This window comes from Hylaeus anthracinus, unplaced genomic scaffold (genome assembly GCF_026225885.1).
Source record: "Hylaeus anthracinus isolate JK02 unplaced genomic scaffold, UHH_iyHylAnth1.0_haploid 12000, whole genome shotgun sequence".
NCBI classification, from domain to species: Eukaryota; Metazoa; Arthropoda; class Insecta; order Hymenoptera; family Colletidae; genus Hylaeus; species Hylaeus anthracinus.
The window spans coordinates 9,990,834-10,003,537 of NW_026534347.1; the positions used below are offsets into that span (position 1 = coordinate 9,990,834).

The window sequence follows — 12,704 nt, forward strand, 5'->3', positions numbered from 1 at the left end:
ACGTCGCGAATAAACTTTCAGACATTTAATTTCATTCACTTTTTCGAATTAAATTTTCTTCATTTCTGAGTAAGAAAAAAATCACACGTGTAACATAATATTTTTAAACCAACAAACGTTTGCAAGGATCAATTAAAAGTTTAAATCAATGAATTCCAAACTCTGTGGGAGGTGTATCCCTCAAAAAGAGAACATTTCAGCGTTCGTTTTTACGTTGATTTTAATTAATTTCAAATTTATTTGTTTTCATTGATTTCGTTTCAATGAATTGTTTACTCAGTGAATATAAATAAATATATATAAAAAAAAAGCAGTTGGCCAAATTAAATGCTTGCAAACTCTTGCAAAAGCATTAACACATTTTTATCACTTTTTTAAAATAAAATTGAGAAATTTAGGAATAAGTGGTATATATGTAAAATAATAATAAATAATGCTTCTACAGTTGTTAAATGTCGATGATTAAATTGCTGATAGTAAGCAATTCAATTATTTAGATTTCTTTATATTAAAACCTAATGCCCACTGATTTAACACTAAAACTACCAAAGTCATCACATAATTATTATAAAAACAACTACTGTGCAAAATCAAGTTAACAACATGATCACTGCCCTACTACAATAATTGTCTAAAAAAATTACAGCAAAAACATCGTTAATAAGTAAGTAATTTTATAAAAAGAAGCTCCAGTGTTAAACGATACCAATATCAATAACCTTATCGAAATATTGACTTTACCCAGAGTAATATTTCATGCTACAGATAAAAGAAATATTAAATACAGAGCCTTTATCTGTGTTTTATCAAATATTAGAAATCTGACATCCGAGTGGTATACCTTCAATAAAATTTATTCTGCTCCAAGCAATAATTAAAATTAATATTTTCACCAACTATTCGTAAACTTGTTTATTGACTTCTTCTGGATTACAAAATCTTTCCACTGCGCATTCTTGACGCGTGTCCAAAAATTAAATTTCACACACTGTAACATCCACATTCACTATTCCGTTCCAAGAATTTACAAAACAGCCGTCCGCATTGTTTTTCTCACGCGAAAAAAACACGATTATTTTTCAAAATGTTGCACCGTTCCATAAATAATGGAACTCGTATAACACTTGAAACAAATTTCCGATAGACGAGCGATACCGATCCGTTGGTAGTCTGCCAAAATGTGTCAAATCGTATTTATTCTTCGATTCGACGGAAATTTAAGTGGACGTTGTCACTGTCAGGCCAGTTCGACAAACACGTGTAGATTATGTAAATCAGCATCCGTGTTACACGCTGGCTGCGATGACAGCGGCGTTTGTTCCAGATACCTCATCGCAAAATGCGTAACGTGATCTCACAATTACAATTATTTCAATAATTACAGATCATTAATAAATTTAATCAGATAATACATTAGATTATTCTCCATTCAGGGCACGTTTCTTTATTGCAAGAGTGATAATTATTGAAAATGTACTTATATCGAGGATTAAAAATTATATTCTTCACAACAATAGGTTACGTTTATTCTATAAAAATATTTTTTACTTAAGTAAACCACCCTACATGTATGTCCTTGTAGTTTTTGAACTTTAAACATTGATTAATAGAAATAAATTATATTATTATTACATACATAACGTGGAACTTGTACAAAATAAATGTGTGTCCAACGGTTTACAAGAATATAATTTTTAATTTTGTTATAAGCTTTCAATAATTATTTAGTAATCTTGCAATAAATAAAAATATATTTATTCGTGTATCTATAGTATGTATTTTTAAGTGCATGTATGTTTTTCCTTATTGATTGGAACAGAACATTGTGTAATTAAAAATATGATATAAAATTAAATACCTTTCTTTTTAAAAATTGAAACACATTTTCAAAATTACATATCTATCAAAAGAAACTTAAGTGTCAAGTATCTATTTATCAACAACACTCGTTCAATTTTTAATTTTATGAAAATATAAAATATAAGAATAAAATATTTCCTTCGTGAATGCTACATATAAAATTCCAAGTAATACTCGTTCAATGTTCAACGCGCACACAAACTGTTCATTCGTAGAATTTCAAATAAACTTGGAAGCTATCATAAACGCTCACAGCAAAATGATTAAAGTGTCCATAAAATGACAAGAATGGGGACGACACGAGGGCAGAGTATAAGAATTAAAGAGCCACGTAAAATATTTATGTCGTTCGAATATTTTCAGGACCACGAAGCTCTGAAGATGACTTGGTCATCAATGAATGCAGGATGCAGACTGAATAAAAAATTTGCTGAACATGTAATCGCAAACGAGCAAGAACCATGGAACCTATGAACAAACAAATATTATAGAATCTCATTTTAACGTAAGATAAATAATTTTATTTAATCTAACTACCAGAATTAACAGCATTATATTCTACAAGAATTTCAAGAAATGTAAATGTTCAATCCAATACGTTGATTTGATTAATTGTGTATTACTTCGATAAATTGTTGCCTTAGATCTAAGGACTAAGATCGATGAGGAATTAAAACGCAATTATCAAATTCAGCTACTATATACCAACAGACAAAAAATTTAAAAAAAACTCCCAACCAATGGTAGATACAACACCACCTATCGATAAAGGTAACAATTTAACATCAGCTGTAAAAGAAGAGGTACTGCACTACCGACAATGTTTTATCGATGGTAGGTCAACAGATTACCGTGTTATAAAATTCGCAGGAATCTATCTTTATCGACAGTTGTACTCTGCTTATCGACTGTTCAGCTAGTCGAGCTTGAAATGTGCTTAATTAGCACGAAAAAAGGCGAATTAACGAGCACCTTATTATCAACATAGATTTCTTCACTTAGCTACATAGTATGAGACACAGAGAAAAGGTAACCTCGACCCACTTCCCGAAATGATAAAAACAGGTATAGGAAAAGACACTCGCCTTTTCTAGAGGTTTCAATGAAAATTCCCCTCCTCTCTTACGTTTCGAGCTTTCATCGTGACCTAGATCCTGCCTCTGGCTTTTCGTTGAATCGATATTTAAACAGTACACGTGCAATAAATCGTTACGAAGAAAACCTACGAACGCGTAGGAAAACAAACCCGAACAACCTTGCGTCCGCGCTTTGCTTTCCTGTCGTTACCGATTGAAGGCTTCGAGCACAGAGTAGCAAAGATGTTTCGGTCCACAATATAAAGAAAAGAAAATATTCGAAATATTCTGAAAAATAGCACTGTGATTAGGTCCCCGTGAATTCTTATTTCTGCAGAAGAATACGTGTCCAATATTTCTCAAAACAATTGAAAGCAGACACTAAAAATCATCTTGTCAGAATCGAGACCTGAAAAGCGTCCAAGTTTCGCTTCTGTAAAAGTAATCTGTGATACGTATGTATCGTCGAGTTTCGTCCACATGAAACGTGCGTATCTCGGTTGGAATGCACGATAATTTAAAAAAAATCATCGCCAATAGAGCTGGGTAACGTTGAAGCTAACTAGGACAAATTGAAAGAGTATTTCCACGAGCACTGCTCGATTAATTATTTATTGTTCGAGTTGTGAAAGATATTAATGAAGACATTAGAAGAAAATTAAAATTTAAAAAAAAATGCACGCGCGTACACCGATTGCAAAAGAAAGAAAGATAACAAATGTTGCATAGTAAACAAAAGCATGAATGTGAGAAAGATATTAATATAGGTGACGCGATCTTTAGGGGAGGAGTTTCACGCTTTGAGGGGAACACGAATAAAAATTCTTCGTGTAAATAAATGGGGATAACTAGCACATCTTCTTTTATATTAAGACATTTATCATTGGAGATTAAAAAATGTGAGATAACATTTGTCTTGTTACTTTAATTTTTGCGGTTTTTTTTTTAAATAATTTCTTTCCATACCCATAAAAATCTATAAAAATAATGTAATTCGGAGCGAATAAGTATGGCACAAATATATTGTTTCTATTTTTTTTAAGGCTTTCACAAAATAACCCAGTGTTAAAATTAACAAAATGTTTGTATAAAATTCTTATTCGTTTCTTTGATGTTTGGTATTACCATCACTTAAAGCCTGCCATTTGTGTGTAGTTTATAGCAATGTAATTATTCCCTTCTTAGTATGAAGCATTTGACAATTATGAAGTCTAGCAAATGTCGATTTTTTTATTTCCAACGTGCCAAGTAACAAAGTGTTGAAAATAAGAAGGAATTTCTATTTAATCATTAGTTTATTTTGAATGCTTAGCATTATAGTCGTCTAAAATCCGACATCTGCGTACAGTTTATGGTGTGCTTTGGTCAATTGCCAAGATCATTCCTCCACAGCAAGAATACCCATTAGTGCAACGTCCTGGTTTAACAACGGACAAGTTGTACGTACCAGTAACATAAAGGCTACGTTGTGAAATAAACAAGCAAATTTTCCAATACGTTTGGCAGGTGATATCGAATGATAGAAACTATCCATTTTCACGCGTTATCGAAGTATGACAAAAATAACAAACCATTTATTACTTATTATTATTATAATCGAATGATGCAGAGGAGAAGTTTTGCTATCGATCAAAATGTGACCATTTCCTCTAATCAAAGATCCAAAAGAGAATTATCAGAGAAATATTACTAAATTTTGTATGTACAGTGAGTGTAGAAAGTATTCGTACACCGATCAATTTCCAAAAAAACTATGTAAAATTGTAATTTATTAACTTATTTTTGATAAATAATGACATTCTGCATATTCTCGGAAATCTCTAGAATGGATAGAGAAAAAAAAAAGAATAGCTATTTATGTAAGTTGCAAAATTAACAAGAAAAAAACAATTAATCGATAGAAATGTTGAAGCAATAAGTCTTCGCACGACTGTTTAATTTTTAAAACATCATTAATAAAAAAGAAATTTACATTAATTTATAAATATATAATACTTCCTTCGTAGGATATCCTTTTGATTTTATAATTATTGCAACTCTTCTAAGCATTCAATTAACTAAATTGTTAGTTATTCGAAGTGGGATCTTTTTCCATTCTTCTATTAGAGCCCAAAATACTTTACTGGAAATTTGATGTTTTTTAATTCGTACGGAGCAATAAACTAATGTATTTACGTTACAAACTCTGCTGTAAATGGTTCGTCATAAGAATTGTACAAATACTTATTGCTTCTATACTTTTACCCTATTTTCGTACTTTTTTGTTAATTTTACAAATTATATTAAGTAGTAAATGTTGTGTGGACTATATCTATCTTAGAGACTTCCGAGAATATGTAAAATATCATTGATTCTAAAAAAAGAAGTTAAGAAACTACAATTTCATATAAAAGTTTTTTTGGAAATTGATCGGTGTACGAATACATTCTACACCCACTGTATAACTAAACTGAATAATTTACTGTTGTTTGAAGAATAAAAATGAAGAACGAAATTCATATTTATATATACTTGTTGGTCCTCTCTTCCGTTTGGAAAATATGATCACCGTGTAGGTATTATAAATTATGATAAGAATTTGTAATAACTGATAATAAGTTTTATTTATAAAGGTGCGAAATCATATAACCTGTCTCTAACACCTAATATGCCAGTCTTACACTTGTTCGTTCTTTACATTCATTTAACACGTCGACTGCCAGATTAATATGTGAAAATACCAACGAGACTAAAATTTTGTAACCCAACATTTGTGGTAGTACTTATTTGTGCACCTTCTTTAAAATTTACCAATCCTATCCAGATTTATTTTCTATAACACATTACCTTCAGAATTAATTTACATTACTCTACAAGAATAAAATGAATGTAAAGAACGAACAAATGTAGGAGTGGAATATTAATTGTTATAGTCAAGCCAGATGGCTTCGAACCCTTATAAATAAAACTCAGTCACTCGCTCTTGCTTTACTTTGCATTTGCACTTGATTAGATACCACTTTTCATAATTCTTCCATTAGCCAGTATTCTGTTGGGGTCAACTGGCTTCCTTAAAGCTCGGGTACCTCGGGTTCGCTATACCCGTACTGTAGCTACAATTAAACCTAGCTACAGCCCCTGAGGGTTTGGTTATTCATATGTCCATGAATTATTTAATATACAAGCTAAAAACTAAGTAACCGAAGCTCTAGAGTAACTATTAGGTTGTTCCAAAAGTTTCTTTCGTGAGTTGCATTCAATTATTTTCTGTGGCAGTGTTTATATAAATAGACAATCTAATTTCTTAGACATTGATGCTGTAACAGTAATGAAGCGAAATGAATCGTACACGATTCAGTAATGTAACATAAAACATAAAATATTGTGTATACATTAATTATTAATAAAACGAAAGAAACTTTCGGGACAACCTAATAAATGTCCCTATAAGAAAGCATCCAATTTACTAAAATGTTCTCGTGTCGGCGAACATCGAAGGGATTCCTTGTTAACTCGCTCCATATTTATTTTAACTACGTTATCCTGCTCTCAACCATCGCTATTCGCTCACAATATGATCGCACGTACGTATACGCTCTGGTGATAATGGCCTGGAAAAATGCGCGTATATACACGCTAATGATGCAATTGTTTGAAAAATATACTCCATTGTAACGTTCGCATAACATTGTACTCTTTTACGCAATGTGTTATGTGTACTATGCAGAGATGGAAAATTGGCTAGCGGCTCTGATTGACGACAAAATGATCTACTTGACTATGATATATACTACAGATTACATTATATCTCCGCGGCATAATCTATACTATAATCTGGGTCTAGGAGATTTCACTGTTACCAATCAGACACATTCGCATTTTTGCATTGCGCGTTATGTAATACGTGAGTGTTGTACGTATGTTTTATAATTAAATTATCTACCGTTTTGGTTGGTAGACAGTTTGAGGTAGAAGATTTAAGGATCAATTGCGCAGCGAATTTTTCTGACTGATTTTGATGAAAATCGATACCTGGAGATCCAATATTCACTGATCTGAAGTCAGATTTAGAAAAAAATTCGATATATTCTAAATTTATGAAAAAGGAAATGAAATTAAATAAATGAAATGAAATGAAATGAAAGGCCAGCAGAAATACTAATTCTTTTTAACGCTGCACTAATCTGCCAGAGAATAAAGAGTAAGGATGTCGCTTGAACTGGCGGAGTTCCACCTACAACGTAATAGCGTTGTCGCAACGAATGTTGTGAAACTCGGAGCGATAAGGAATGCTGCGGTTTTGGAATCACCGGTGATAATCACAGCGACTCCACTGTCGCCGCTGCGAGCAACGTGTACGAATACGTCAGCGTACTTTGCGTTTGAAGATACACGAGGCGCCATGCATGAGGTGTATAAGAGTAGATTAGCAAAAACACGGGACTAACATGAACAGCCTGAGCAGTCTGAGCTTCATCAATATTTATAGTTGCGTTAAAATCAACTAGTCCCTCAAAGCAAACGAGGTGTTGACCCAGCCCCACCGTTTGGCCACTCAATCGCTCCATTTATTGAGCTTTCTTCTATTTACACTGACGGCCATATACTTACGTACACTTTATATTTTAACTTTAAAACCTGAGTTATTTCTACAGAGCTCAGATAGTCGTATCAACAATTTATAATTATTTATATTTATTTCTAAGAGTATTGAACCTTGATGTACATATCTGCAGTAGAACTTTTACTTATTTCAAGAAAATATGTACTTTGTAAATGTTTTGTTCTGGTCTGTCGGTTTTGTATCGGACAACTACGTTCGTACGCTTTTGTTTCGCACAGCTAAGCCAAATTTAAACAATATTTACCAGTATCTACTCAGCAGTGTCTACAGTTAGACGTATTACAATAGTGCTGTGATGAGTAAAGGAAGAAATATCACGTCAGAACAACGGTGACTAGTACAACAGCTTCGGAAGGATGGAATGTCCTACCGAAAGATTTCCGCTAAATTAGAAATATCCGTTATGGCTTGTCATCAAGGTATACACATATTAAGCATCGTGGAACACCAGACAATGTTTCTCGTAAAGCAAGACCTCGAAAAACTGATCAAAGAACTGATCGCAAGATTCACCGATTATCTGAAGCGGACAGATTCAAAACTGCAGTTGCCATCCACGATGAAATATCAACAGATCTTCATGAAGAAATAAGTATTAAAACTGTCCAGCGAAGACTTAATGAGTTTCAATTATGCGGACGCGTTGCCAGAAAGAAACCGTTCATTTCAGAAAAAAATTGTCGGGCTAGGATTGCTTTCGCGAAAGGACATTTAAACTGGACGTCCCAGCAATGGTCCAGAGTAATCTTTACAGATGAATCAAAATTTAATCGATTTCGATCTGATGGCAAAGTATACGTGAGACATCGCAAAGGAGAAGAATTTAATAACAATTGCATTAAACCGACTGTAAAAGGTGGTGGTGGGTCGGTACTCGTTTGGGGGACTATGACAGTAAAAGGTACAGGTTCTATTCATTGGATAACTGGAATCATGGACCGATACGTGTACTTGGATATTGTAAGAAATGTATTGCTTCCATTCGCCGAAGAATACATGCCAAAGGAATATATCTATCAAGCGGATAATGATCCGAAACACTCAGCAAAAGTCGTCAAGACATTTTTGAGTGACAATAATATTCGCGTAATGAAGTGGCCAGCACTATCTCCGGATCTGAATCCAATAGAGATGCTGTGGATCGATGTCGACAAACATATACAAAAACAAAAGCCAAAAAATATGGATGAATTGTACACTATTGTACAGGAAGCATGGAATTCGATACCTGCTAGCAGATGTGCTCGACTTATCGAATCCATGCCGCAAAGGTGTGTTGCAGTTATCAAAAATAAGGGTTTACATACGAAATATTAACAATATTATAATTATGAGTTAAAAAAACATGTGAAAATATAGGCGTTTCGATATGTACTTAAGTATGTGTCCGCAGAAAACTTGGCGCTTCGTTATAAAAATATAAAAAACTTTTTAATTATAGTCAATTAAGGAAAACTATTTTGTCATCTTATTACGTATATTGTAAACTTATAAAAATGTAACTGATTTTCATATACTTGTTTAATGTATAAGTGTACAGGAAATAATATTTAATTTAACTGTACGTAAGTATATGGCCGCCACTGTATGTTCTTTATCCCTCAAATAGAAAGGGAATCTGGCATGGCGTGAGGTACGTGTTCATCTTAGTTCTTTACATGGATTTTATTTTGTTAAAGAAATTACCCTTTTCGGGAGAGCCAGTTTCGAGGCAATTTTTATAATTTTTTTCTAGTAAATGTTCTATTTTTTTTACAGAGAAAAAAGAGCATTCCCTTAAAACTTTGCGTTCCAGATTTTCTGATTTTAGCACAATGTTGTATTGGATATATTTAAAAAAAAAAAAAGTGTTATTTTACTTAAAAAATAGGTATTCTCTTAATCTATTGAAAAACGAATTGTTGCGTTCGAAGAAAAATATAAACATAGTAGGCGTCGGTGGATTGCGGAAGTTAAAAGCTCGAGATAACCAAGGCAATTCTGAAAGCAGGACAATCGATACGGCAGTGGAACGACTGCCGTCTACAGAGATTATGCTAAGAGTTAGCTGAAGTTGTTGTCTTCCGAGTTGAACACTACTGAGTTTATCGAGAACCGTATTTCTCAAGAATTTCATTCGAGTTTCTTCAACGAAATTATGTCGAGAATTCTTTAAAGATAAATCATTGTTCAACTGGAATACAAAATAAATTTTATCGAATAAGTAAACTTATAATCCGAGAAGAAAATAGAAATAGTAAAAGGTTAAATAAAATGTAAGAATATTTAAAAAATTTAAGAAACAACTTTCCTGAGAAGGACTAACAAAAATAATGCTTGCATATTACAAATATATTGAATTAATATCACATGTGAAATAAAAACTACATAAAAACACATGCGCACATTCTAAACCTATTAGCCCTAAATATTAACTTTGTTATTCTTTTTTATTCTGTTTATATTGTACGTTTACGTGCCTTATAAAATTTATTTTACGTGTATTATATTACAGAGTTTTGAAATTTGAATCGAGAACGTTATACGAAACATATAAAATACTTTGGAAAAGTAATAGGTATATTTTTATCCTCTCTGGAATTATAAAGAATTTTGGTGTAGGTGAGAATGTTGGTTTTTGGAACGCTTTCCAGAAAGAGTTTATTTACTCAATTTCTCAACGTCTCGGCCACATGCTGACCCTCTTCAGGATGTGAAACTAAAATAACATACACACTCAAAAACAATATACATACTCAAATAATCACATCCTTATCTTGAAATTAACCACTTAATGAAATTGCAAAGTACGAAATAAAAGTGACGAGATTTTGTTCCTTTTAGATATTAGAAAATTAAAGAAAAATTATGTTAAATATAAAGTAACCAAAAAAATGAAGATTACGATCAAATTTTTATAGCGAAGTAATGTAATTGACTGACTGACTGACTGACTGACTGACTGACTGACTGGTATTTAACTCAATTACACTTGTAACTTACAATTAGTATTTTTGATTTTTACAATTAAATACATTGTAATTAAAATACAATATCGTATTTTAATTATGTGTAATTTAAATACACTTTTCCCGTAACAAGTCATCCAAAGTAATCCCACCTATACCAGAATTCTTAACAAACTACTTTCGATAATCTCTCAAAGACTAAATAATGATTCATCCTCGAAGAAACTAGTTTTGTTTACTCCATCATTATTATTCCCGACCATATCGACTGGCGATCATTAAAACGTGACGAAACAGAAAGAGGTCAACACATGGCGCTGTCCGATATCAGTGCATATTTCTTCGGCAGAAAATTAATGATAACACGTCATACCTCTGACTTCGGGATAAAAAGTCAATGCCGACGCGAACTAGCGTATTAAATTTCTTTAGAACTAATTAAAATTTGAAGAAGAACAACGAAACTCACCCCTCTAGCGTCCCTGAAGAGAATGGCGGCGTGCACAGGATCTAAACAGGCATCAGAGGCTCGATGAGGTATGGCAGGTGTGCCCAAAGAGAATCTCCTTGTGCCAGGATCCAGGGAGCTTCTTCTGATGGCTCCTGCAAGTCGATTATTATGTTAGTTACGCAAAACTTGTGGGAACACCGAGGTTCACCTTGAATCGAGTGTCTGAATATAAATTATTGGTGGCAGATATGGGTGAAGTTTGTGTTTACTTAAAAAGTTCGAGTAATGCATGAAGGATTATTGTTATCAATAGAAGCAAATACTTTAATATATAAATACATTGCAAAGGTACGAAATAAAAATAGTTACTAAAAAAATATATGATATAAAACATACAGAAAAATAAGTAGAAATAAATACTAAGAGGAATACAAAGTGATACTCATGAAAGAATAAAAAATAAAAATAAATATTCAAGAAAAATACGAACTTAAGGGTGCGCAGGAGCCAGAGCCAAACTTCAAGTTGACTTCGGCGACAGTTGCGGAAAAAGTAGGAAACTCCGGGACAAGGACAGAGAGGACGATACAACAATTGCAGGAGAGACGAGGACAGGGCGATTAGGCTAGCATGATTTTTTTCCAGGATATTGAAGCAAAGAAGCAATATCTTCTAATAATTCTGGTTTTAATATATTCGTTACACTTTGGGGGATGCGACTCCAAGGCCTGGTGTTGCAATTTCGGCCTTAAAACTTTATAAGCAATAAAAGTATGATTGCTATCTTCATTCTATTTTTTTATAAAGTTTTAAGGCCGAAATTGCAACATCAGGCCTTGGAGTCGCATCCCCCAAAGTGTAACGAATATATTAAAACCAGAATTATTAGAAAATATTGCTTCTTTGCGTCAATATCCCAGAAAAAAATCATGCTAGCCTAATCGCCCTATCCTCGTCTCTCCTGCAATTGTTGTATCGCCCTCTCTGTCCTTGTCCCGGAGTTTCCTACTTTTTCCGCAACTGTCGCCGAAGTCAACTTGAAGTTTGGCTCTGGCTCCTGCGCACCCTTAAAGAAAATACTGTTATATCTCCTTGAAGGATTATTCTTTGATTTGGTCGATCTTTCCCATCGCTGGTCCTTTTGTCGAGGAAAACAATCGATCAAACCTGGAGGCAAAAGCATCCCGGGAACCTCGAACGTCATTGGCCCCCGTTTATCGCGACGAAAGCGCAAACGAGGAAGAGCCAAGTGTACAACGCATAAGAAACGCCGAGATAAATCGTCCGTGGTTCGCTTCGAATCACAAAAGATAGCGCAGATCAATTACAATTTGTTTTTTTTTTCTCGTTGGCTGCATATACGCGCCGGCCGGCTCTTACAATCGTTGGGATTAAGCCAAACGGAGTTACACCACTGGCCTTAACTCGTTACAATTTAACGCAATTTATAGCCAGACGTGCACAATCTTCCACGAGGTTACGTAAAACGTGACTCGTTATTTACATTACAATTGCGCTCACGTTACAACGTGTATGAGTTCACGTCTGACTCATCGAACGCTTTTATAGCCATCTCGTTGGCGAGGATCGATAACACTGGTCGCCTGTGAAAATCGATTATACTCCTCTGCTTTCGTGGAAACGAAGCAAATTTAGATCTATCTTGAGAGATATTGCAATAATAAACTTTTCAAACAATGTTTCACAAACATTAACCCTTTTGATCGACACACCAGTTTTTATTTGTTTATCGTATCACCCTGCTA

At 33.6% G+C, this 12,704-nt stretch overlaps 1 protein-coding gene across 1 annotated transcript in view; it reads right to left on the reverse strand.

The window, feature by feature from the left end:
* Window positions 1-12,704, reverse strand: part of LOC128890401 (dentin sialophosphoprotein) — a 186,504-nt gene that overhangs the window by 52,465 nt on the left and 121,335 nt on the right. The window contains exon 8 of the mRNA XM_054148855.1: window positions 10,957-11,090. Coding sequence (XP_054004830.1) covers window positions 10,957-11,090 — 134 coding nt within the window. The remainder of the gene's footprint in view (window positions 1-10,956; window positions 11,091-12,704) is intronic.